Below are 27,908 nucleotides of genomic sequence, written 5' to 3'. Positions count from 1 at the left end.
CTTATTATTATTTTTTAAGTACTCTTCAATAAGTTTTAAACTTCAGTAGTGATCAGCCTAATAGTTAGATAAAAACTATTTGAGTTGTGTGATGACTTGGAGGATGCTCATGATTGGACAACATCGATGGATATCAAGATAGGTAATACTATTCAGAGCAAAAGAGCAGCGGCTATACTTCGAGGACACTTTGTTAAGGATACAGTTAAGTGGCAATAGTTACCACGTCAAAGTTTACTTCTCCAACATTTTCCCATGGCCCTTAGACACACTGCACACGAACTCTCTCATTTCTGCAGCTGGCCGAGCATGCGCGAGTGGCTTTCGGGAATCCGGATATGATGAAAATGTTTTAGTCCAAACTTTTTTCAAGCGAACCAGCAGAATGTCGATGACATTAGGAGTAATATTTCAACTTTTCCCGCGCGAATAGCGCGATAAACAGAATCATTGGAAACGTTTTGATAACTTTGGAGATATTTGAATTTACAACTCGTGCGGAATTTTCCAACGAGAAGGCGTTTCACTGTGGAGGAGGGATGGGAGTGAGTCAAACTTGAGACAGGGAGTTGTCATGTTTGTAAGGTACTTATCAACAAACTTATTATGCATGTTTACATAGTATGGCTTATGATTTATTCGATAGTAAATAACCATATTTATACATTTAAACGACTTAGTTGAAGATTTCCTTTCCGTTTCTATAGTTTCTGTAACGCAGTAAAGTGGGAAAATTCCACTTACTTTTAACGACATATTGTGGTTTGACGTCACTCATACTCTGCTCTCTATGAGAGAGAACCAGTAACTTGCTCATTTTCGTTTACTTGAGTAGTGGTTTGTTTCTCAAGTCTACATTCAAATTCCCAGGGTTGAAGACTAAGGAGGAAAAAGAGGCTCATCTTTATCTGTCGCGTATCACTCCAAGAGGACTGTCTCATGTCCACTGTGACCGTCTTACCTCTGGAAGGGCCTGCTGGGCCAGGGAAGGACCTTCAACAGGAGACAAGTCCTCTTCTCCCAAACTCTCACGGTATGACATTATTCTGCATATAAGGGCTGACAACATGACTGTTATGCAATTGTTGTTTATTTAGTTGGTGACGGTGTTGTACTTGTGCTCTACATCTCTTCCACTTTCAATTAACACTGTTGTCAATTTACCATTGCTGGGATATTCCATCAATAATAACTTGGTCAAGATGGGAAATTAGTCATCATTGAAATCATGATCTTGTTTTCCTTGCATGTCAGAATCTATCAGTTCACTCAGAACAATAATAACAACCAACATGAACCCATTCCCTCTAAATTATATTCCTGTCGTTTTGCCAGACATCAGTAGCTATACACCAGCATTAGGCATGATAATGTTTTCATTATTTCACAATAAAGATTGAAGGAACGCCTTGGTGACTATTAGCAGGAACCACAGCCAATTATAGTTTTTAATTAACTTTCTAGTTGCCCGTAAGATTATCACATGTAAAATAAGCTTGGCCCCGTTTTTTTCCCCCTTCTTCTTTCAAACAGCCACTGAACCGTTACCCATCCTATTTATACCAAGCATCATTACAGCACTGTCAAAAATAGCAAAGTAGGACAGAGTAAGCAATCACAGGGACGGGTGGCAAATGGATTTTTGCTGGACCTTCAAAGCCTTTCTCAGTTAAGACTGGATTTCCCCTCTCTCAGGAGGCTGTAGATGTTCTGAGAATAGGCTAATTTATTTCTAACTGTAATCACTAAATACAGCGATGCATCACACACTGCTACTGTAAGTGTGCATCGATCTGAGAGGGAGGGAGTCACACCAAGACTAAAGACTTGCCATCTATCAGCCCCTGCCTCTGGCTAAGATTGGGCCGTATCTCTAGAGCCACTGTGGCTCATTTATCTATCTTCCATTGCTTACTAAACAGAGCGACAGCATTACAGGCCTGCAACAAATACATCATCCGGCTAAGGAAAATAACATTTGCCATGTTGTGCTGAGCCATTCATCACCTTCATTTCCAGAACAAAACAACATGAAAAGGGCTATGGTTACAACCAAAACATAAAATGAAGAAGAAAAAAACAACAGGATCTGGTCTGAAGCAACCGGGAATTTGTTTTTTCAACTATGTCATAAAGATTCCCTGACGAAAGCCATGCAGCCTAAACGCATGAGAAATGTAAAACTTTGTTTCCATTGAGTATGCCATACAAATAAAGGCATTTTAATTAATTGTATGAAGAGTGCCTTGGTTCTCCTTTCGTTTTGTATGTCATAAAGGCATTGTAGATGTTTTTTGTTGTTGTAGCCTATTGGCTAAACACAGCAGGAATGGAGATGGCACTCTTGCAATGATCATTTAATGTACAGTATTTGATGAGGGAACACACAGTACTAATAACGTCACTCAGAGAGACGGGCTGACCTTTTGCATAGTTATTAGAGCAGGTTTTTACCTACATACGTTTTTCAATGTAGATAAATGCTGTTTTTATGGTTCTAACAACCTTGGCAGGTAGTGCACAGCCGGGAGTAGAGAAAATTTGATCCAGAAATCTGGCATTGGCTTTTACCTGAACCGCCTTGCTCCCGACTCTGTTGTGTAACCTTTCGACAAAGGAACGGAAAGGGACAATGTTTTCTCTGGCAAAAATAAGGCAGCCCTGGCTTGGCTTGGCTTGTCCTTCTGTCTCTGGAATTAGTATTACGTCCACCGAAGTTGACCTTCTTCTCACCTTTTACATCTGTTTCTGAGTAGAAGTACATAATGCATCTTTATTTTGACCAGTTGAGTTGTTCAACGGAGGGCATGCAAACAATCTGTTTGTCGTGCTCTCCCTCCCCCTTCTTTTTAGGCTAAACAGTTGTTCAATTTCTTATGTTGTGTGCTTTGATCCTAGATGCTTGTGGCAGTAACGAATCATCTGAAACTACAAACCCATCCAGAACACCGTGTCCCAGAGGCACGTCCATTGAAGTACAAAGTCACGTGACGGGGGAAAACCCTACCTATTGTGACCCTGTTCGAAGTAAGTGTTACAATGAGGGGCACCTCAGGAAATCCTGCTATTACGCGTATGCCCAGATCCTCATCTGTTACTTTAATGGGATCCACACAAAACACAATGCCTAACAATTGTACTGTACACATTGACAGAAACAATGACATAGTGACAGAAATACTCTAAACATGTATAGCCTTGTGCAGTAGCCAAGCCCAGCTATCTTACCTGAGTAATGTTTTTGTCATGACCATGTTCTGTCAGAACCTTTGGACTTGTCATAAACTGGCATCATCAATCAACACTTGTCACTGCTGGGCCCTGTGGCAGAGTGACGTATGCCTGTTGACAGATGGTCCCTCTGAAAAGTCACCCTCCCAGTTTCAGAGAGAAATTGCAAGATGGTATTGAAGTCTAAATAAATAACATGGGATGAAGTAACATGCACGTTCTCTCATTCTGCCATAATGACGAATAGTTGGCATGTTTCCCCCTGGTTGCTCTTCTAACCCTTCAGCTTTCTGTAGTGTGAGTGAGGAAATCCTGTTGTGGTTTGGCTTTGACTGTCTAGGCCCACTTGTTTCACCTTTCAGTGCACTTAAATCATTTTAGAAGGCACGTATAGTGTTTTAGTGTGTTTGCACTGTAACCATATTTAGAGTGAAGCAGATAACATGCTTAGTTCTCCTTATTTGTGAAAAGAAATCTCCCTTACTAGCGCTGACTTTGCTGATAGCTACTTTGTGGAAAAAATATATACTATTGACTGATGTGGTTGTTCCACCTAACTATCTTAAGATGAGTGCACTAACTGTAAGTCGCTCTGGATAAGACCGTCTGCTAAATCAGGGTTTCCCAAACTCTCTGGTGGGGGCCCTGATTCAAATAATCCAAGCTTGATGATGAGTTGGTTATTTGAATCAACTGTGTAGTGCTAGGGAAAAACCTAAATGTGCACCCAGGGGGGCCCCCATGACCAAATTTGGGAAACCCTGTACTAAGTGACTAAAATGTAAATATGCTACCTGGTTGAAATATTCAGTTACTAATGAAAGGAGAGAAGGGGCCATAGCAACAGCAAAGCAATCTGTGGTTATTTTGCAGTTAAGGTGATACACACTTGGTTGTTTCTTAACCCTTTACACTCATACCAGTATATGGGTTGAAAATGCACTAATAAGCGTCTAAATTGGAACATAGTGGCTGTACAGTAACATGCTATACATGACGTCAGAGCTCTGGCTATGTTCTTCACAGCGCTGTATGGATTTCGACTGGCAGGCATTCTGAACTTGAGCACCGTGCTCGACAAGAAGAGTTGAAGGCTGTTCTTTGAATCATTAGAAGTGCATTGAAATTGCTTAGGAATTGTGCACACTTTGGAGAGGTGTGTGTGGCCACTTGGGGTCACCAGTTAGTCCTCAACCAAACCCCTGTCATTTGTTTGTCTTATGACGCACCGACCCCACATTTTCCAGGAATAGTCTTATCATGTTACTGAATGTCTCCCGTGTATTTTCAGATTTCGTTTTCAACAAATGCGGCAACATGTATAGAAAATCAAGTGTAATGGTTGGATTCAGTCTTGTCTGGTGAACTGTTGTAATCCTCAGCTTTAGTGTAATTGTCCCATTATCGCCAAACTGTTCCCTTTCAACTACTACAATGGTTATGCATTTCATATTTATTATGTAAAACATTTCAATTCCCACGAGTGTAAAGTGTTAAGCAATGTAAATGCTTCCTCATGCATCTTTGTGCCCTTTTGTTCAGCAGAAATAATAGGCGATAACTAAAATAAATTGATTGGTAAGTTCTCACTTTTTTTTAAATGGAAAGTACATGTCACACCCTATTTACAACACTGAGTCCCACTGAGTTAGAACTGTGATAATAGAAACAACCTGTTCTGTTCTATCCAGAATGTTCTGCCAATTCACTACCAACCAATCTCTTGTCTTCAAGTGTCACTATTAACCCACTCACAATGCCTCTTACTGCTTGTCATTTAACCTGCGAAGTTTGCCAAAGCAATATTTTACACTTAAATCACACTGCTTTAGCCTCTTGGCAAAAGTAAATCTCAATACCTCAAGATTTACCGTTTTGAAACAGACTTGATTATCCACGTTACAGGTCTGAATAGTACAGCAGTAGAATCAGAAAAAGCAGCAAATCCAACTCCTCTAAACCCCTCTTGTGTTTGCCACTCCATAAGGAGAGTGTGGTTTCCGGCAATGCTAATAGCAACAACAACCCGATTGCTTCCATCCATGCAGTTGTGGTTAGAGGATGGTTTACATTCTGACACAGTAACTCTTTGTTTCTAGAATGTTAAACTTTTCCTGGGCGCCTTTTCGGTCTTACGCTAATGACTTGCCATTGGTTTGTTTACCGGAGCAGCTTCGAAAAAGGATTTCGAAGCAAGAACTTGTCAAGCCAAGGTAGCTACTGTAGCTAGCTGGTGTAGGTAGGGTTGTGATGGTCATGGAATTTTGGATGATGGTTGGCCACACTTTCCACCTGGCTACCCCAACCCTGGCTAGCAGCTCTGCCACCCCGTGCAGCAACTGGCCCAATCCCCCCCTACTTCTCCTTCACCCAAATCCAGACAACTGACGTCCTGAAAGAGTTGCAGAATCTGGATCCATACAAATCAGCTGGGCTAGACAATCTGAACCCTCTCTTCCTAAAATTATCCGCCGCCATTGTCGCAACCCCTATTACTAGCCTGTTCAACCTCTTTCGTATTGTCTGAGATTCCTAAAGATTGGATTGCGGCCGCGGTTATCCCCCTCTTCAAAGGGGTAGACACTCTAAACCCAAACTGTTACAGACCTATATCCATCCTGCCCTGCCTTTCTAAAGTCTTTGAAAGCCAAGTTAACAAACAGATCACTGACCATTTCGAATCCCGCCCTACCTTCTCCGCTGTGCAATATGGTTTCCGAGCTGGTCACGGGTGCCCCTCAGCCACGCTCAAGGTACTAAACGTATCATAACCGCCATCGATAAAAGACAGTACTGTGCAGCCGTCTTCATCGACCTGGCCAAGGCTTTCTACTCTTGTCAATCACCGTATTCTTATCGGCAGACTCAATAGCCTTGGTTTCTCAAATGACTGCCTTGCCTGGTTCACCAACTACTTCTCAGACAGAGTTCAGTGTGTCAAATCAGAGGGCCTCTGGCAGTTTCTATGGAGGTACCACAGGGTACAATTCTCGGGCTGACTCTTTTCTCTGTATATATCAATTATGTCGCTCTTGCTGCGGGTGATTCCTTGATCCACCTCTACGCAGACGACACCATTCTGTATACATCTGGCCCGCTAGCGTCCCACCTCGACAAATTCAAATTAAATTACTATAAATATTTAACTTTCATGAAATCACAAGTGCAATACGTAAAATAAAGCTTAACTTGTTAATCCAGCCGCCGTGTCAGATTTGAAAAAGGCTTTACGGTGAAAGCAAACCATGCGATTATCTAAGGACAGCGCTCAGCACACAAAACATTACAAACAGTTAGCAGCCAAGTAGATTAGTCATGAAAGTCAGAAATAGCAATAAAATTAATCACTTACATTTGATGATCTTCGTATGGTTGCACTCACAAGACTCCCAGTTACACAAATGTTTGTTTTGTTTGATAAAGTCCCTCTTTATATCCAAAAACCTCAATTTGGTGGCACATTTTGTTCAGTAATCCAATGGCTCAAATGCGGTCACGAGGCAGACAAATTCCAAATAGTATCCGTAAAGTTTGTAGAAACATGTCAAACGATGTTTATAATCAATCACCAGGTTGTTTTTAGCCTACATAATCAATAATATTTCAACCGGACAATAGCGTCGTCAATATTAAAGAAAAACAAGAAAGGCATGCTCTTGGGATTGCGCACCAAACAGGTTGGGGGAAATTCCACTGGTCTCTCATTGAAACTGCTCATTCTCCCTCATTTTACAGAATAAAGGCCTGAAACAACAGTATTTCTACTTGCACATCTATTACTCCATTTGAGGGAATGGTACAGGAACATGTTTTAGTCACTTCAAATAATGATGATAACCTAATCTGTGTATAGAGGTTCTGTTTAGCAAATTGAATGGAAATAAAAATCTTTTGAATATACAGTTAGCTTACAGAATGCAATGTTGGATATCCAGGGCGAGGAGCTGATGAACACTAAACTGGTCTGGTTGATTCTAACGAAGCCCTGACTTACTGAAACAGGAAATCTGACTCACCACACAGTGCCAATTTATTCCTTTTTTTCTTTCATCCCTCTGTCCGATTTCCAACTTGTTGGGTGCCCTAGGCTGCATGTGATTTGTCTTGGTCTGTTTTTATTAGCATGAATCAAACAAAAAAGCTGGCGCTTGTTACTTGAACATGTTGTCTTTGTCTTAAAGGGTAACTTCGACCCCAATTTCAACCTTTGCCCAAACCCTTCCCCCCCAAAAAGAATGCATTCAGGTGAGAAGTTGTGGTTGGGGGGGGAATGCTCCTAAATATTAATTTTGTGAGTGGGTTAACTTAGTACCTGATCCCAACACTTTCTCACTAAAACATACTTACCAGAAGTCCACTGGCAAACTCTGATAATATAATTCTGTGCATTGCGAGTATATTAGGCTCTAGACAGTTGGCGCACAGTGGTAAGGTGCTGAGTTCTTTATCTATTGTAAGTTCAAATCCCCCATGGGGCACAAAAAAAAACTATGAAATGTGGACTCACATTTATTGCGTTCTTGCTTTGGGAAGAAAAAAATTCTCGCCTTCAAAATGAAAATTAGGGTCTCAATTAAAATTGGAATATTGAAGTAGCTCTTTTTCCAATGGTCAAATTAACTCTCAGATCGTTCTTGGGTACTGTATGAAAATCTACAACTACAATCAGGGCGACCCCTCACAGGTATGGTTTCACTTTTTAGAATTAAAAGTGGATGGGCACAGGAAAAATATCTGCTCTTTGTGGGATTAGAACTCACAACCAGTGAACTAACTATGAGCTGTTTAAGCAGACTGTTCCAGTTATAGAGATTGGGACGCCTTGAGGTGGTACCACTCAGCACATCTAGAAGGGAGTGTATTTCATACTGAACCAGTCCATTGAGATGACAGAGGAACCTTCTCAAGGTAGAGTTAATCCTCTAAGGGCAAAAAGAGCTAGATTTTCTACTAAAAGACCAAAATATAACTTTTGCAATAAACTGTTAAAATGAATACCGGAATTGACGAGTTTCACTACAACTTAGCCGAAAACATCTGGTTTTCACTGAAAAAAAGTTATTTAATTAGTTACTCTTTAACAGTTAAACTTGTGTTTATTTAGCTCAAGTTATTTCTGACCTTTTTTAATATGCAAAGTGTAAAAAGCATGTATCTTCAGGTCACTGTTTCTTGTTAGAGCCCTTCAACTATAAGGCCCCAGTATGTGGCAGCTAGCAGGGTCTTGTGTGGCTCGGCCCCTAAGGGAATACACTCAGCTGATATCTTCTCCAGGCGGCTTTGGCTCTGTAGGTCCGGGCCTTAAATAAATTGCCATGATCTAACGCCAGTTTTAGGTGTTTAATCGCCACATTATTCACTGTGATTGTCAAATAGTTGGAAGTGCTCTCTCCGTGGATAAAGAGACGTGAGGTCAAATGACATGGCTGTCGTCTTGAAAAGAAAGACATTAGTGTGGCCTTTGTGTGAATCCCTGATTGTGCTTTTACTCGGGAAGCTTCAAGGTTATTACCCGGGTGTAGAAATGACCTTTAGGAAGTTTAATATTTGACACTTCCAATGGTAGATGTATGTCGATGAATTATTGCTCCGCTGGTGGATGTTGCAGAAGAGCTTTCTTCTTGCTTATTGATGCCTCAATATAGCATCTATGAAATGAATGCAGAATAGTGGGACATGCAGGTATCATCATTGTTTTGAATAGTGTTGTGTTAAGCTCAGTTAGACCCAAATGCAAAATGTGATATTCTAGTTAGTATACAGGGTAATGTCCTGTGAACTTCAGAAACGTTTTATATATATATATATATAAAATAAAAAACTGTCTCCGTTTTTTTTGTGCTAGTATTTCTGCCAAAAAGAACAGAATGGTGGTTGTTGTTATCCAAGAGCTAAATCTTTATTGTAATCCAGTAGGCCCCCGTCTATACTGAAAAAAATGCCTAAAGCAAGAGCCCATTTAAAAACAGAGGTGTAATTTTCAAGTGATTACTTACCAGTGGGTCATGGAATCAAAAACAGTATAAATAGGGTGAAATGGTAGCACAGGGGTTGATTTAAAATGGCCATTGTAATTCTACCTCTGTGGTAATTATTTCCTCATTGTCTTGCTGTAGATGGATTTCATCTGGGAAATTTCAAGCATTCCAATTAGCGTTTCCAGAAGTGTTGAAGCCTATTCATTGTGGATGTTTTAAACAAAAAAAGAGATTAGATACAGTGCCTTCGGAAAGTATTCAGACCCCTTGACTTTTTCCACATTTTGTTAGGTTACAGCCTTATTCTAAAATGCATACATTGTTTTTTTCCCCCTCATCAATCTACACACAATACCCCATAATGACAAAGCAAAAACAAGTTTCTAGAATTTTTTGCTAATAATAAAATGAAAAAAAAATATCACATTTACATAAGTATTCAGACCCTTTACTCAGTACTTTGTTGAAGCACCTTTGGCAGCGATTACAGCCTCGAGTCTTCTTGGGTATGACGCTACAAGCTTGGCACACCTGTATTTGGGGAGTTTCTCCCGTTCTTCTCTGCAGATCCTCTCAAGTTATCAGGCTAGATGGGGAGCGTTGCTGAACAGATATTTTCTGGTCTCTCCAGAGATGTTAGATCAAGTTCAAGTCCGGGCTCTTTGGGCCACTCAAGGACATTCAGAGACTTGTCCCGAAGCCACTTGCGTTGTCTTGGCTGTGTGCTAAGGGTCGTTTTCCTGTTGGAAGGTGAACATTTGTGCCAGTCTTGAGGTCCTGAGCGCTCTGGAGCAGGTTTTCATCAAGGATCTCTCTGTACTTTGCTCCGAAAGACATGCACTGTCAACTGTGGGACCTTTTATATCGACAGTTGTGTGTTTGCCTTTCCAAATCTTGTCCGATCAATTGAATTTACCACAGGTGGACTCCCAAGTTGTAGACACATCTCAAGGATGATCAATGTAAACAGGATCCACCTGAGCTCAATTTCGAGTCTCATAGCACAGGGTCTGAATACTTATGTAAATAAGCTATTTCTGTTTTTATTTGTAATAAATTATCAAAATATACTACCAACCTCTTTTCGCTTTGTCGTCATGGGGTATTGTGTTTAGATTGCTGAGGATTTTTATTTAATCCATTTTAGATTAAGGCTGTAATGTAACAAAGTGGAAAAAGTCAAGGGGTCTGAATACTTTCCGAAGGCAGTGTATGCACACCTCCATTTATGTACTGAAATCTCATACACAAATATTTCTAATATGTGGATATCAGATATCACCGTCATAATTCAAACACACAAGGTTTTTGGCTATGGAGAACCAAAGATTGATTGTTTTGCGCTGTTGAAGGGAGGATTTGAGGACTCAAACAAATTCAAATTATTGTCAGTTTTTCTAATAATAGTAAAACATACAGGCCTAGATCGCATTCCCTAGTTTACCTGTCTTCTTGGAGCAGTCAGAACAGGTGTGCACAGAGCTCCATTGTATCAACTCTACTACAAAGGCTCTGCTGCATTCCCTGAACAGTAATGCCCTAGTGCAGCTCCACTCTGTTGGCTCCCAAACCAACCCCACAACACAGCACAGGGGTAGTGCCTTGGAGCAGAGAGAGGGAAAGCTCTCTCTCTCACACACACACACACACACACACATAGGGGCCCACTTCAAATGAGAGCGGTGCAGGGGGGATTACTTGGCCTCTAACAGGGTTTTGGCTCCGACATTAAGGTTAAAACCCTTTTCTATTACAGAGATCTCGAGTGATGTTGCCCCCACGGTGTTTGCAGGTTCACCACCTCTCTGGTAGGTCATTCTGTCAGGGCTCTGATCACTGGACTGTGACTGGGGACCTGGCTGGGCTGGCTCCATTCAGACAGTGCAGACGGCGCTCTCCGGCTAGAGCTGAAATCAATACGGCCGTCTCCGTTAAAAACCCACTCAGAGGCAGACTAGCACCTCTGTCCCCTAGTCTGATCACACAGCTTAAGGCCCTGATTGGCACCTATGAAGACAAAGACCATTGACCCACAGCTGTCCCATTAGATGTGGTTAATGCTCAGATTGATACTGAGCAAATAAAGGAACCATGTCTATAGATATTTTTTATAGACTGACTGCCCCATACAGACCCTATACCTGCTGGCTGTTTTGGACAGCTCAGTTTTGCCTAGTTTCTTTTGTTGTTTTTTGTTGTTGCTGTGTGTTAATTTGGAAATGATTTGTCCTCCTCAGGTGCTGTTAGTACAGTAATGTCCTCCCTCCAGATGCATTGTGCCCCGTTTTGAATTTCAAACAAGTCAGTTTCCTGTGGAACTTGTGGCTAACTTCAGCAAAGAGATTTTGAAATTGGTGGAATCTGTGAGTCATCGATTTCAACTGAAATTGAAAATACCCCCCCCCCCCTCTTCACTCAACTTCTCTGTTGCTTAGTTTTGGTTTTGAGTCGTCAGAGAGAGGGTGGAGCATTCTGCGAGAATAGAGTCTGGTAGCTCCCCTAGGCCTGCTCTGAGTCACGTCATCATTGTTCTTTCTAGAAAATGTGGTAGCTGCCTGTGTAAAGCCTAAATCTGTGCAAGATGTGCACTTTCTCAAACTTGTGAAGACATTTTTACATTTGATTTTACTACATTCCTCTTTTGCTCTCAGATGGAAACAGATTGGGGAAAAAAATGGGGATTTGATAAAGCTTAAGACAGAATCACAGCACAGGTCTTTTTTTCTGTCTTAGATGAAAAGGAGGGAGAAAAGTGTCATTCTGCTGCACTCAGGTTTTAAGGCTGTGGTGGATGCCCTTGATCTGTTCTGTTATGCTACATTAGCACCACTCAAATTAGCAGCACACAATTCTACACAACACAAGAGGGGGAAAGAGAAGAACTTCAACGCTTTTGGCATTTGCACAATGTGAATGATTTTCCTCTGAATGTGATTAATTTAAGAGAAAAAGGCAGCTCATTGGGTGTTTTTAATGATTTAGATAGCAGCCAGACATTCATCTCACCAAATGTTCCGTTTTGAAATCGAAGGATAATTGATGATCGGCTCCACCTTCCCCAAGAGCGCCTGAAAGGTTCAGGTCGTCGAATCAAGCTCTTGTCTTTCAAGTTGCCTTCTCCACTGTAAAATGTAATTAAGCAGAACAAGGTCCGAAGGGGTTATTTTTTTACCCCTCAATCAGCGGCGAAATTACCAAATTTGAAATTAGTAAATCCCAGACACCCTGCTTTCTTGTCATTGTTATCAAGAGCGTGAGAGCGAGGCAGTCTAAAATGTGGAAGGAAAGAGACTGGAAACAAGGGAAAGAGAGGATGGCTCAGAATATTAAAACACCCAAGTGTCAGATCACGACAGCAGGTTACATTTGAAGACCTAAATTTGAATGATAATTTGTCACAGAGAATTAAGTGTGCCACGGTGAAAAAGAGCTGAGTAATAGTGACTTATTCCTCATTCAAAACGGCAGGAAAATAAGACGTGTAGATATGGGTGTTTCTCCAGGAATTAGATTCTATATTATACAATACCATCAGAATAGAGGATAGGGGGGCTAATAGAGTTAATACTTCTGTCACATCACATGTCACATCCTGCTGATAGAGTATCCTATCAGAGAAGGTAATTTAGTTCCCTCAACAGGCACAGATGGCCCATCGCCACTAGGCTAAGATGAATAGAGCTGTGATCAGTTGGAAGGTTACTTTTTTTTTAGTATAGGAGTGATCTGACATTACCACGACAACCACAACAGAGTCATCCTGAGATTGTCACATGTTTTATTCTGTTGAAGCAAGATACATTTCCCCTAATTACTTCTTAGTTAAAAAGTATTGTCATTGTTTCTCATTTAGTTTTTTAGTTTTATAAATATTATATTATAATCAACCAATGAAGTCCCTGATACAAATACACTCAAAAAGACACATCCAGTCTACAAGCTTTGTGCTGTGACGACTACGGATGCGTTTACACAAGCCGATCACAGCCTGAATGTCTTCCTGCTATACTACATTTTTTGGTGAATGCTAGTCAGTCTCCATTAATTACAGTTTGACTAGGCTAGTCGGACTAGCTTATCCAGGCTATTCTAAGCTACAGCACCCTAACACTCCCAACATTTTCACGCTAGATTTAGTTTTATTTCATCAAATTGAATGCAATTAAAATGCTTTTTATTTTACGCCAGATACTCACAAGTACATTGATCACAGCCTGGGTTGTGTTGAGTTGGGGTAGTCGAAAGGACAATTCATGATGATTCTGCCATTGCTTGTCCTTCCAGCAACCTGTCCTTCGACACAATAAAGGAAGTCCTTGTCAGAGTTGGAAGGTCAAACTGTAAATGAGCTTTGATATGCCGAAGGAAAATTTAAAGCGGAGCCTTTGTAATAACGTTCATGGTGCTGCCCCCCCCCCCCCCCCTCTCTACATATAATTCCCCTGGTTTTGCGTCTATAAATATGGGAATGAGAGATGTATAATTTCAAATGAGAAAATATATCCCTTTGGATTGAGCAGCCCAGCTAGCCAGACATTACAGGGGTGTTTGTTAGGAGGGGAAACGCCACCCCAGGCTGTTTAGGGGATGATGAGACCGCTGCTAGGTCATTGGCACATTCACAAATTAGCATTTTGATCAACCAGGTATAAGGCCAGAACATGTACAGGAGACATGTTTATAATATGTACATATGTAAAGAGTACAAAGATAAACAAACACGTTACTGGAAGAATTACCATTTTAAATGTCTTTCGTGTTTTTGAATTGGATTAGTTTACATCTTGTTTATCATATTTGTATTATTTTTCCTGTGAGTATTCCACTTTCCACAGTGCATTTTGACTCACTAACCACAAGCATGGTGTAGCTAGCTAGCTATTAGGAGATGGGGCTGGATGGATCTGTTTAGCCTGCTGACATGTGACATTTGAATAACTAACTGTATGTTACTTATGATAGGCATCCTAATAGGTCTCTGCAAACAGAACTTGCTCTCTCTCCCCCCATTAATATTAAAAAGGATTGAGCCATAGAAACACCTCTCTAGTTTTTGCACTCCTATCCAGCTCCTGCCTTACCTATGACTTATAGTGTAGTGATGTGCAAATTAGAATTTCCAAGCTGCCCTGTTTTGACCTCTTAGTTATATTTCCGGTACCTGAACTATTTTAGAATTCTTGTTTATGCAGCACATTTGAGTTGATGTTCATTCATATTCCTCTGTCTTCCTGTTGGGTCCGTGTGATATGCTCCTTGTGTCTTCTGGGTGCAATTTTGAATTCTTCCTATAGGACCTCTTTTTTTGCCACAAAAAAAAAGTAGGTGTTTATACACAGTTTTACATACAGAGTGATCCCGCACACAGACCGTAGCGCTCTCTAGGCGCAATGGCGCTGCGGTCCCCATGGCGTCGCGTACTACTCACTGAAGACTTGGTGACAAATGGCAATTATATTTGTGTGTTCTTCATGAATCCATCAAACACTGGCCTTTTTAAAAATGCTCCCGAGATATTTGAGCCTGTCAGATACAAGGGACCAAATTGGGATGCTGCTTAGACAGTCAAGAACCACTCACCCCCCAGTTCCATCTGATATGTTTGACAGCCTGTGTAGAGGACTACTCCATGTATTATTCAACTACAGATGTACACTCTCAACAGTTGTTGATGTGTTAGAAATAGGGTGGTTAGAAGTCCAATTGGAAGTGTTCCCCCCCCCCCCCCCCCCTCCTCCTTTCCTAAACATGGTGTTTTAATGCGATCTGTCAGGTTGTGTATGTCCACTAGCTCCGAACAAGTTTTTGTGGTAAACCACACAACTGTTCAATTTTAATCGCTTATGATTATTTCAACTAGCGGGAGTTGTTCCTTTTTTTTATGGGGGATATGTTTCCTTGTCCGGATAGGAACACTGACTTTGCAGTGCATTTATATTACATAGGTATTTATATTGTATACCCAGTCTAGAGTATACAGTTCTTATCCAAGTTGATGTTTAACTGTTATTATCTATTGCTGCTAGTTCTATTTCTCTATTATTACCAGTAGTTCTACAGTATATTCTACTAGCTGGCTTGGTTCAGTGTGGTTACATGGTTCATCATGCCATCATCTTTGGCAGGATCATCATTACCGTGATCAATGATTATGAATATTACCCTGTTCCTGTCCATTCATCTTTGTCTCCCATTGCTTTCACTGGATAAAAATAAAACTTGGTCTCCACGAGAGACTGGGAACCTGTCCTTGGAAATGTGTCTTCGTAGGCTCGCACTTGAACCACTTTCTAGGCTTTCTAGTGTGTCGGAAACCCGAACCGCTGCTTTTTTATGCGGTGGTTTCCTAATAACTATTTATACTTTGTAAATTGAAAGCTTGACTTTCTTCAAAGGGAAAGGTAATTATGCTGGCTGAGGCAGAGAATAGACAGACTGTGGGTTGGTCGTTTGTGGATGCCTCCATGACCTCTGTATGAGAAAAGAGACTGCTTTATTACACAAGCTGCTATGGGTAATTTATTTCATAGGCAAGTGTCGTCTTTTAGACCAGAGTGTGGCGTCACATAGTCCTGCCTACATACTGTGTTTGTACCTACCCAGTAGGCTACATCAGTAAAGGGTATTGACCTTAAAGGGAACTTATTATGTATTTTTTAATGATAAAAAAAAAAACTTTTACCCTCCAATTTTGTGGTATCCAATTGTTAGTTAGTCTTGTCTCTTTGCTGCAACTCCCCTACGGACTTGGGAGATGCGAAGGTCGAGAGCCATGAGTCCTCCGAAACATGACCCTGCCAAGCCCGACTGCTTCTTGACACACCGCTCGCTTAACCCGGAAGCCATCCGCACCAATGTGTCGGAGGAAACACCGTCCAACTGATGACCGAGGTCAGCTTACAGGCCCGCCACAAGGAGTTGCTAGAGCACAATGAGAAGGATATCCCGGCCGGCCAAACCCTCCCCTAAACCGGACGAAGCTGGGCCAAATGTGCGCTGCCTCATGGGTCTCCCGATCACGGCTGGCTGTGACACAGCCTGGGATCGAACCTGAGGCTGTCGTCACGCGGTGCAGTACCTTAGACCGCTGCGCCACTCGGGAGGCCAGCTTAAGATAACTTTTGTGCTAGTTATAGTATGGTTTGTTCGTTGCTGATTCTGAATTCCACTGTTAAAATGTGTCTTATTACAGAATAGATTGTTGATGTTCACTATATAAGAACAAAGTTGATATCTCACAAGTTACATGTGAATATTTGCAAAAGAAAACAAGCAATTGTTGAATCTTCTTGTTAGCCATCCGTAGTTTACTAACAATGTCACGTAAAAAGCTGTCAAATCCATCAACCTGGGTTTAAATCGGAGCATAATGAATTCTCCTTTGTGCCAACCAGTTGTCTAATTCAAATTGCATAGAAATCTGATCCCAAAAGTCTATATTTGTTTATAGAGGCGGCGTGCGGACCGCTGTACGAGGAGACAAAGCAGTGTCTGTTTTTAATTGCATTGTTTTACATCTACATTCTCGTCAGAGGTCTCCCTGGGTGCTGAGTGTGTTGTAAAAAAGAGGTGGGCTAGAACTCGATTTTCCTTTCTCTTGTTAACAATAATTGCACTAGTTGGTGAGCAGACAGGAAAGAAAGAACGAAAGAACAGGCGTATGCAGATCGCTGTTTGGCGCATCCACTTTGACTTGGAGAAGTTCAGGTACAGTAGTAGCACTCTACAAATCAACACTACATCGTGTGGCTGTCACCAACAAAGTTCCCCTGTGAGTGTCGTATTGCCGTACGGGCCGCCGCTTGTGCAGCACTCGCACCCTAAAATGCAGAGTTAGTGAAAAATAAAAAAAGAGATGAATAATTCAACAGAGATCAATAAGTCACCGTGCCGCTACTTCTCTCTCCTTTCTGATGCAGATGGAAGGTAATGCAGGAGTTATCTCCCTGTAGAGCTGGATGTGCAGGAGTCTTCTCCTTCTTCCCCTGGAAATGTCACCGCTCCCTTTATTTTATCAGATGGCCCGACATTCATTCGTTCGGTGGTTGACTCTTTATGGCTGGCTGCTGCCTGTCACACGTGGAGTGACTGTAAGAATGTAAAGAGCCAGAGCTTTGAGAATGGGGAAGGGAAATCACTACTCTACTGTAGCAGGGGCAGGAATGCAGGATCAGTCTTTCTCTTAACTCACCTGGGTGCTTCTCCAAGAAAATGCTTGTTCACTCACTGTTCACCTACAGGGATACTGTACTGTGTGATCATTTGGGTGTGTGAGGGTTGTAAATCCTCTTCTTCAGTTCTCCTTTATTTGTTAAGGTTCCATGATGGCAGTACAAAAAAAGGACAGTTATTGAAGGTTTATCCTCGGGATTCCGGTATCCGTTCTGATGGTATCAAAACAAGAAATCTTGAGGGTTACAAAAAAATGGTTCTTAATTAAGTGACTTATTTGATACTTGTCATGAGCACCCAACATAACAAAGACAGTCAGTACCTTGAACGTTCTAAACATCCTTCTCATACTCAGAATCTAGCTGTAAAACCTTAGTAGAGAATAAATGGCATGTTCTCAGTCAAACATGCTGAAAGCACAATAAGTGCTCTCTAACTGAAAAGAGAGGAGTGTGACATTTTAAATAACTTTCCCCATCCAGCTCAACCTCAGCCGCTGCCCCAGCCAACCGCCTCTGCGCAGGGAGAGCCCGACGAGGGAGAAGATGCTGCTTCTGACAGAAGTCAAAATGGCCACCAATCCTCCACCGGCCTGAGTAACGGCAATGGAATCGGCCGGCAATGTTCCTGTGGGGCGGAGCAGCACAGGAAGCAGCACCCATCGCCCGGCGTCTCCCAGAAGATGCAGAGCCAGCTTCGTTCCAGCCTGTCGGTCAACAGCGACAGCAGCAGGCGGAGTAAGGGAAGCTCCACCGGATCTCACAAGCCTGGGACGTTACCAGAGGGTGAGTTATAAGTGCTTGGCGCCGACTGTACACACACTCTGTCTTATATAGAACACACTCTCTCACTAGGAGGTAAGTACTGTGCTCCAACTTAAGGTCATTAGAGTCACTCACAGACTAATAATCACACAATGAACACACATCCCTCATCTGCTTGGCTAGACTTTCCGCTAGCACTTCATCAACACCTTTATTGCAGGTCTTCCACCATTAACATTCCATTTGTCAGAAAAGACGGTCAAAAATGGACAGATTCTCTCGGTTCTCTTATTTTAATGATGAAAGTGTACTTTCATTTGGTCAAGACCTGCTTCGTATGGCTTTATTTTCCTCAACAACAACCGAAAGGATGTATTTTAGAATTCAGGGGGAGCCATCATTTTCTCAGGTGTTGTGCGGAGGTGAGTGCAGTAATGAATTGGTGTTCTGAATGACTAATGGTCAGTAAGGTGTGACCTTCTAATGAGGATGAGCCGCCCAGGGTGCCTGCTAAGTGTCATCCCTCCTTCCATACCACCCTCCCTCCCTCTGCATGGGCCTATGTCTGTCCTCCAGTCTCCAGCCTTACTGTGGCTCCTCATTAACATTGGCTCTGTCTGTCTGGGAGTCACACACGCATCCTCTTTTTACCTTGTAACAGCTGTCTGCTATCTGTTATCTGCTATCCATTATCTAACCTGCCTGCTGCTCCCTGCTTATCATCGCCTCGTCTCTGACTCCTCGCTTTGTCTTTTACTTTGTCTTATAGAGGAAGAGGGAGAAAAAATAATAGATGATAAGTGTGAAATATGTGATACAGTGTGCTCTAAAAGTATTGGGACAGTGACACATTTTTTATTATGTTGGCTCTGTACTCCAGCACTTTGGATTTCAAATGATATAATGACTGGGGTTAAAGTGCAGACGGCCAGCTTTAATTTGAGGGTATTTTCGTCCATATTGGGTGAACCGTTTAGAAATTACAGCACTTTTGTACAGGGGGCCAAAAGTATTGGGACAAAATTCAGCTATGTGTATTAAAGTAGTCAAAAGTTTATTATTTGGTCCCATATTCATAGCATGCAATGATTTACATCAAGCTTGTGACTCCTACAGACTTGCTGGATGCATTTGCTGTTTGTTTTTGGTTGTGTTTCAGATTGTTTTGTGCCCAATAGAAATGAATGGTAAATAATGGATTTTGTCATTTTGGAGTCACTTTTATTGTAAATAAGACTATGATGTTTCTAAACACGTCTTCATTAGTGTGGAGGCTACCATGATTACAGATAGTCCAGAATGATACCCTGACAGTCTGCACTTTAACCTCGTAGTCATTGTATAATTTCAAATCCAAAGTGCTGGAGTACAAAGCCAAAACAACAAAATACTTTTGGAGCTCACTGTAAATCTGTTTTAAATGAATTGGGGAATTTGAGATTGTTTGTCTTCACCAAGGTTAAGCTATTTGAAATATGCAGCAGATTGACGGTAGAGCTAAGGCTAACAAGTCAGAGTTCCCTATAAATAAAAGGTATGATACAAGTAAAATATTCACCAATGATGTATTCCACAGGCGTCATGTTTTTCTTCCATGTCTTAATTGGCAAAGAAAAATAGCAGCAACAGTTCAATAAGTCTCATTACAGCTTTTGTGTTGGTTATTCTTCGACTTGTGTTTTCTAAATCAATATGTTCACACTCAAGTATTTATTTCCCGGCGTATAACAGCAAGCTGTTGTGTTTTAATGTTTACATGGATTACCATAATCTGTTTGCCTGTAAATTAGCTACTAAACAGCCCCTATGAACACTAGAAGAATAAAGCTCCACTGGAAGAGAAACTAGCTCAGGGGATTCTAGAGCAGAGCATTCTTGGCACATGTTCTCTGGCACTGAAATGAAGCTGTGATAACAGTTCTGTGTACGCTACTGACTGAAGAGCCGTTTACCGCTCGTCTTTTAGTCAGGCCGGGGTTCGGTTGGGGCCTTTCTGTGGTTTTTATTTGTTGTGTAATCAATTATGATTTGAACTCCTTTTTAAGTCACATTCAATACTTTTTACGGCCTTTGTGGTGACTAATTTGGAATGCTTTCTTTGCACCAACTTCACATCTTGGTTTGTCTGTATATTCCCCGTAGCCACATGTTTGACCCTCATTCATGCATTATGGACTTGCACTCTAAAGACTACTGCATGGGGTGGGCTTCTCCTCTCAATTGCTATCTCTCACCCTCCCTCTCTCCCTCCCTGTGCCTTGCAGGCAGCTAGGCAGTATACTGGCCCTCCACCCAACAGTCTCTCTTCATTTGAATGTTTTCGCTTGGCTCGATGGTGTGCACCCATTCCAGCTTGTTTTATGTCATGCTGCTCCCTTTGGAGTTTTTTCCAGATGTCTCAAACTATTTCCTCTGAGGCGCTCGCCGCTGTTTTTGGCCCTCCAGAATCTGGGCATCTTCGCCGCGGCCTGACATTAAACATGAACGCTCTCTCACTGAGGCGGTGTCAATTTGTGCCGTATTTTTCTTTGTGGTAGGAGAGATGTCTGGCGTTCTTGTGTACATGACCCAGCCCCCCTCGCCCCCTTCTGTAAGGTTTTCACTAATCGCTGCTGTTGAATTATACATCCAAGTGAATTGCTAACTAAGATGCCCCAACTGCTTGATGCTATGGACATTATTTAGATCATTTTGTATCAGAACATAGTGTACTGTGCTGGTACTAGCTTAATTATCGTAAAGCGTCTTTCAAGGTTTTAGATGCTTTGAGGTTTCATCATTTGACATTGGCAAAGTTCTGCTTTTCGCTTTCTCTAGTAGTACAGAGTTTTAAGTTCTAGAATACGGTGCACAATAATTATGAATGTTTTTTTCAATAACAATTATTTCAAATGCGGAAATATGATACTTTTGTTCTAAAGTGTCTCTGTTGTAGTTGCCTATGATAATCAGCGTTCAAACATCTTGGTGAACCCGTTTGTATCGTTTCATGTTTGCATTCTCTGATTTGTGTCCAGTACAGCGCTACTGGTCAAGCTTTGCGGCTGTCAAAAAGGAGCCCTGTCTTTCTGACAGGCTGAGAACGTCTGATGAAAGTTATGCAAAGACACTGATTGTACTGGCATTTTTCTATCCATATAAATGTCTTGCATCTCCAAAGCTCTGCTGGGCCTTGACTACAGTGTGGGTAGAGGTGCATGCTCTGGACGATTTTATTTAGGGCGATTTTTCAAATTTTCATAGCAATCTTCATGACCATATTAATGACTTAAGGCTCGTATTTCTGTGTGTTTATTATATTATAATTAAGTCTATGATTTTATATTTGATAGAGCAGTCTGACTGAGCGGTGGTAGGCAGCAGCAGGCTCAAGCATTCATTCAAACCACACTGTCCTCTGTTTTCCAGCAGCTTTTCACAATGCTTGAAGCACAGCTCTGTTTATGTCATCAAGCCTATCAATGCCTGAGATTAGGCTGGCAACACTATAGTGCCTATAAGAACATCCAATAGTCAAAGGTATATGAAATACAAATGGTATAGAGAGAGAGAGTCCAATAATAACTACAACTTAAAACTTCTTAACTGGGAATATTGAAGACTCGCGTTAAAAGGAACCACCAGCTTTCATATGTTCTGAGCACGGAACTTAATGTTTAGCTTTTTTACATGGCACACAATTGCACTTCTCCAACACTGTTTTTGCATTATTTAAACCAAATTGAACGCGTTTCATTATTTATTTGAGACTAAATTGATTTTATTTATGTATTAAGTTAAAATAAGTGTTCATTGTTCATTCAGTATTACAAATATATATGTAGAAATCGTCCGATTAATCGCTATCGGATTTTTTGGTCCTCCAATAAATAATCTGCGTTGAAAGGTCATAATCGGTCCATCTCTAGTGTGGCGGGGAGAACCTTCACGGCTCCTTGCATGTTACAGAAAACAGCATGTCAGAGTAGATCTGTGATTTAGTACCCATGATTTATTACAAAGATGTCTCTCCATTCATTTCAACTAACATTGTTTAAAATGCTTGCATGTGCTTTGATTATTTGAATTCTACCTGTTCTTTACTTATTGTTTTGCCTAAATCTGTCCATCCATCCATCTTTTATTTATTTTTTAACTGTGTACCATCTGACTTTCATGTAACGGATGTTAGTGCATGACATCACTTACATTCTGTAAAATGTTTTAACACCACTGAACAAAAAAACGGAATAATAAATTCCACAAAATACAACAGCTGTTTTATTGGTGAAATAGAGAAGAGGGTTTTCCATCCGTTCATTGGAAAACAACAGTGATTTGGCGTCATGCTCACCAGACACGTAAAAGGTCTACAGAGGTTAAATGTTAATCAGTGATGAGAGAAATGGCAGCATTAGCACAACAATTTGCCAGGGAGAAGAATTCGGACTTTGCTAATCAGCTTTACGTAATCAAGTCTGTGCATTTGCATGATAATGCCCCAATTATTTAGAAAGCTGCTAATCAAAACCCAAAAGTGGAATTCAGTCCCTTTGGAATTTTCCCTGATTCCATTTGGCTCTCCTTCCTCCTCCCTGCTTAGTCAGCAACTTCTACACAGCTTACACTCTCTCTTATGCACCTGAATATACACACACACACACACACACACACGCACACACACACACACACACACACACACACACACACACACACACACACACACACACACACACACACACACACACACAGAGTTTTATCCATAGAGATACAATATTATACTATTGAAAATACTGTTCTTCCAGTTCATTCTGTGGTTTCATCTGTTTTGTCAGTCAATAGTGATAGTCTTATCTTGACTTATTTACTGTAAGGACGTTATCATACTGTACGTGTCAAAGTAATTGGCCAGTCTGATTTGTGACTGTATAACTGCCTGAGCCCTGCTCAAGGCTTCTGATTACAAAAGACCAGGGATTAACTCGCTCTGTTCCAGGCAGGGGTTTTAATCAGATTTTTTTCCCCCCACTGGCTTTTAAGACATTTGTTTTTGTTTTCTTTGTATTTGATCATGCTTTGTGTGGTTTTCTGTGTTTTTCATCCATCCTTCATCCTTTTTCATAATCCTCCACCCGTCTCTATGGACATGGTGTGTGTTGGACCCAGACTGCTGTGTCCACTGCATCCTGGCCTGTCTGTTCTGTGAGTTCCTGACCCTGTGCAACATGGTGGTGGCCCAGGCTAGCTGTGGCACCTGCACCTCGGAGGCCTGCTGCTGCTGCTGCGCTGAGGACATGGGAGATGACTGCAACTGCCCCTGCGACGACATGGACTGTGGCATCATGGACGCCTGCTGCGAGTCCTCCGACTGCCTGGAGATCTGCATGGAGTGCTGCGGCATCTGCTTCCCCACATAGGAAGGACCATGATGGCGATGGGATTGGGAATGTTGGCCATAGTGCTACTGCTACCTGTACTTTACGCTCCAGCAGGGAGGGAGGGAGGGAGGGAGGGAGGGAGAGGAAAAGTGTGTGTGTGGGCTAATTAGGTGTGTGTGTTTAGCATATGTGTGTGTGTACAAGTGCGTGCCTTCGATTTAAGCCCACACAGAGAGATCTATTAATCTACACTGGGCCTCTCTGCCAACATGGCCAAGCAGGGGCCAAAAATAGTTTTATAAATGCTTTTTGTTACGTACCATAAGTATAAACATGCTATATGATTTTTTTTTTATTTTTACCAAAGTGTGTGTTTAATTTTGACCGATATGTTAATCAGCTCTTTAAAAAGTATTACCTTAGATGCCTTATTGGATAGGAAGATCATCTCTATCATTTCAGGAATACTGTCCGACTGACATCTTTGCCTTGAAAGTTTTCTTATTTTTTCACTACCAAAATGTAAATTCCTGACACTAAACCAAAGGAATACATGTTCTACCTTGATATTTAGCAACCTTTTAGTGTGTTTAGTCAGTACTGTATGACACTGTAATAACTTTGATGTTTTTTGGGATGTGTTTTTCCTACTCATATTAATACACCTTCAATTAGAGGTATAAGAACTACGAGACACACATTCGTGAACAATGTGTAACAACAGAACAGCCGTAGTTATAGTCCATATCTACTGTAGTTTGCAAAACGATACGTATTGAAAAGCTCCATGTAAAGAAATATTGGAAAGCTTCGTGTAAAGAAAGTTTGAAGATCAGCACTAAATCAGGTAGATTAGTGTATACCTTTTCTGTTAATGTATTTAATCCAGATTTCAGTTTTTGTTCTGTAACATTTCAACTATGTAAATAATGTACGTGCTTTGTAGGGCACGTTTTAGTAGTCTTTCGGATTCAAGTGTGCTTGAGTTACTTACAAAACTGCACAAATGGAGCTCCATTATGTATAACCAACGCTAATCTCGGACACCCACAACTAAAATCTCTGCTTGTCGTCGCATCCCAGAGTCTTTTGGAAGATGTTACGAAACCATTTCTGTTACGTAGTCTGTCCATGAGAGACTTCTGCTAATATCTACCTGTATCAACAAATCTCTTTTGAGAAGGATTGATGGATGACAGGCAGGGTTAACCATAGGGTTAACATGGAGTTCAAGGACATCTGGGTTGTCAGGCTTTGGAGTATGCTGCCATTGCTGTTATTAGATCAGAGGAGATTTTTTATTTAGGCCTACCGTCAGCAGTTCACTCCAGATATGAGTAGTAGTATTCTTGTCTGATTGTTGGCCTGATATAACTAATGATTAATGCACATTTGAGTTATACTGTAGCGTGTGCCCTCACGCAATGTTAAAGCCATATTGTTGGAAATAATGGTTTTAGTCTATCCTGAAGACCCTCACCATGGTTTTCACCTGTCAGTCTTTCAAGCCGTGAATTTACTGGATATACATTGGAAATACTGGCTTCCTGGAATATACAAGGGACGAGAAATTTTTACGACTGGTGAATTGCGCAACATTTTATCATTGTCATAACATTTTGTTCCCTACAATCATTGTTTTATATTGTTGTCAATCAATTATTTGCTCAGTCTTACACTCCACTTTGATTACATACTGTACGGTACGACAGTTAGTTCTGTGATGTTATTTAGCATGTATTTGGGATACTGCCTCAGTATTACTTGTTCAAATGCACTCTTTAGTAACAGAAAGTGATAAGGAATTAAAACATGGCTGACCCTGTTTGCCATAAGCGGCTTTTGGATTACAAGTGAATGACTCGCAACACAATAAGGAAGTATTCTGGACAGTCAGATTCAGAGAAGAGAATCCTAAACTAATGAACAACATTTTTTTTCCCCAGCAGATTTTTTTTTTCTTCTTCCGTGTATCAAGTTGAGTTTGGTGAATCACTTTCTCAGTTTCAAAGATTTGCTTTGATGTTGTTTTAGTGATACTTAACACAGGGACTCATTAGTGTGTTGCTTTTCTAAATGGCAAAGTTCCTTCACTTCACACCATCAAAGATAATGTGCTGTCAGATCTTAGGCTTGCTTCTCTAATGGTGGATTGTCATTATGTTTAAAGGAGTTGGAAGGACACCTCCGCAGCAGATAGTGTTCAGTCGCACTCTGTATGAAACTAAGCCGCAGACCTCTTAACATTCGTATGATTAACTAACACGGTCTTTCTCTGGATATTTTCTTCTGGCTATACAGGCCTATGAACAGGAACAACACTATAGATAATGTGAAGACATAGTATTTACATGTATTTATCTTTTTTTCCCCTCTAACTGTAGTATGTTTTTATATTCTGTCCACTAGTTGTGTATATGATATACTGTACCGTCTTCACCTTTTCCATCTTCTAGAATACCTCCTTTTCACTGCATTTAGCATACAACAGTTTGTAGGTTGTTGTACATTAATTCAGAATCATGTCTGAAATAATAAAACATATAAAAAGAAGTATGAACATTGTAAATTTGACTTTTTATAGCTTGTCTTCAGATAGGCTTTGAGCCATTTTGTAACAATTACTGGCATGGAAGCAGATCCCTTGGCACTTTAGCCAACTGTTTTGTCACTCCTTTTCATGCCATACATAGCATTGGCATGAGATTAACAGGATGAACACATGGCTACAGCACAAAACGATCTGCTCGTAAGCTACCAGTATGTTATACATACAGTGCATTTAGAAAGTATTCAGACACCTTCACTTTTTAACATTTAGTTACTTTATAGCCTTATTCTAAAATTGATTAAATGTTGTTCCTCATAATGACAAAGCGAAAACAGGTTTTAGAATTTTTTGCAAATGTATTAAAAATACAAAACACCTTATTTACGTACGTATTCAGACCCTTTCCTATGAGACTTTCAATTGAGCTCAGGTGCATCCTGTTTCCATTATCCTTGATGTTTCTACAACTTGATTAGAGTTCACCTATGGTCAATTGATTGGACATGATTTGGAAAGGCACACACCAGTCTATATAAGGTCCCACAGTTTACAGTGCATGTCAGAGCAAAAACCAAGCCATGAGGTCGAAGGCATTGTCCGTAACGCTCCGAGACAGGATTGTGTTGTCACAGAAATGTATGCAGAATTGAAGGTCCCCAAGACTACATTGACCTCCATTATTAAATGAAAGGACTTTGGAGCCACCATGACGACTGACCGCCCGGCCAAACTGAGCAATTGGGGGAGAAGGCCCTTGGTCAGGGAGGTGACCAAGAACCCAATGGTCACTGACAGAGCTACAGAGTTCCTGTCAGTGGGTGAACCTTTCAGAAGGACGACCATATCTGCAGAATTCCACCAAGCAGGCTTTTATGCTAGAGTGGCCAGAAGGAAGCCTCACTAAAAGGCACATGACAGCCTGCTTGGAGTTTGCCAAAAGGCACCTAAAGGACTCACGGACCATGAGAAACAAGATTCTCTGGTCTGATGAAACCAAGATTGAGCTCTTTGGCCTGAATGCCAAGTGTCACATCTGGAGGAAACCTGGCACCATCCTTAAGGTGAAGCATGGTGGTGGCAGCATCATGCTGTGGGGATGTTTGTCAGCAGCAGGGACTGGGAGACTAGTCAGGATCAAGGCAAAGATGAACAGAGCAAAGTACAGAGAGATCCTTGATGAAAACCTGCTTCAGAGCGCTCAGGACCTCAGACTGGGGCGACGGTTCACCTTCCAACAGGACAACGATTCTAAGCACACAGCAAAGACAACGCAGGAGTGACTTCGGGACAAGTCTCTGAATGTCCTTGAAGTGGCCGAGCCAAAGCCCAGACTTGAATCAATTGAACATCTCTGCAGAGACCTGAAAATAGCTGTGCAGCGACGCTCCCCATCCAACCTGACAGAGCTTGAGAGGATCTGTAGAGATGAATGGGGAAATCCCCTAATAAAGGTGTACCAGCTAGTAGCGTCATACCCAAGAAGACTTGAAGCTGTAATCGCTGCCAAAGGTGCTTCAAGAAAGTACTGAGTAAAGGGTTGGAATACATATGTAAATGTGGTGTTTCATTTTTAAAATACATTTGCATTAAAAAAACGCCAATTTTGTGTTATTGTGTGTAGTTTGAGGAAAAATACAATTTAATCCATTTTAGAATAAGGCTGTAACAAAATGTGGAAAAAGTCGAGGTCTGAATACTTTCCGAATGTACTGTATGGCATATGTACATCCTTATTTGGTGGGCAGCAGTCAATGTGTGGTGGTCTCTGTGTGTGCGCTCTTTGACCAACTCTATTAGCTTGTGTACTGTAATTGTACTGTCTGCTTTCCAAAATAGTTATGAATTGGCAGGTACT

The 27,908-nt window shown here is 41.2% G+C and overlaps 1 protein-coding gene across 1 annotated transcript; it reads left to right on the top strand.

The window, feature by feature from the left end:
• The first annotated feature begins 204 nt into the window (after positions 1 to 204).
• LOC109896781 (myoD family inhibitor domain-containing protein) lies at positions 205 to 26,055 on the top strand. Its single transcript, XM_020491131.2, has 5 exons — positions 205 to 585; positions 871 to 1,033; positions 2,899 to 3,027; positions 17,864 to 18,166; positions 23,291 to 26,055. Exons 2-5 carry the CDS (start codon positions 940 to 942, stop codon positions 23,539 to 23,541), a joined length of 777 nt encoding a protein of 258 aa, XP_020346720.2. The 5' UTR covers positions 205 to 585; positions 871 to 939; the 3' UTR covers positions 23,542 to 26,055.
• The last annotated feature ends 1,853 nt before the right edge of the window (positions 26,056 to 27,908 follow it).

The sequence above is a fragment of the Oncorhynchus kisutch genome, linkage group LG9 (genome assembly GCF_002021735.2).
Source record: "Oncorhynchus kisutch isolate 150728-3 linkage group LG9, Okis_V2, whole genome shotgun sequence".
NCBI lineage: Eukaryota > Metazoa > Chordata > Actinopteri > Salmoniformes > Salmonidae > Oncorhynchus > Oncorhynchus kisutch.
This window is presented reverse-complemented; position numbering and strand designations above follow the sequence as displayed.

What these genes read in the sequence shown, in the direction of transcription:
- LOC109896781 (XM_020491131.2), top strand. Translation starts at nt 940, where the DNA reads ATGTCCACTGTGACCGTCTTACCTCTGGAAGGGCCTGCTGGGCCAGGG. An exon ending in TCTTCTCCCAAACTCTCACG is followed by an intron (nt 1,034 to 2,898) that starts GTATGACATTAT and finishes CTTTGATCCTAG; the next exon opens with ATGCTTGTGGCAGTAACGAA. An exon ending in GCCTGGGACGTTACCAGAGG is followed by an intron (nt 18,167 to 23,290) that starts GTGAGTTATAAG and finishes TGTTGGACCCAG; the next exon opens with ACTGCTGTGTCCACTGCATC.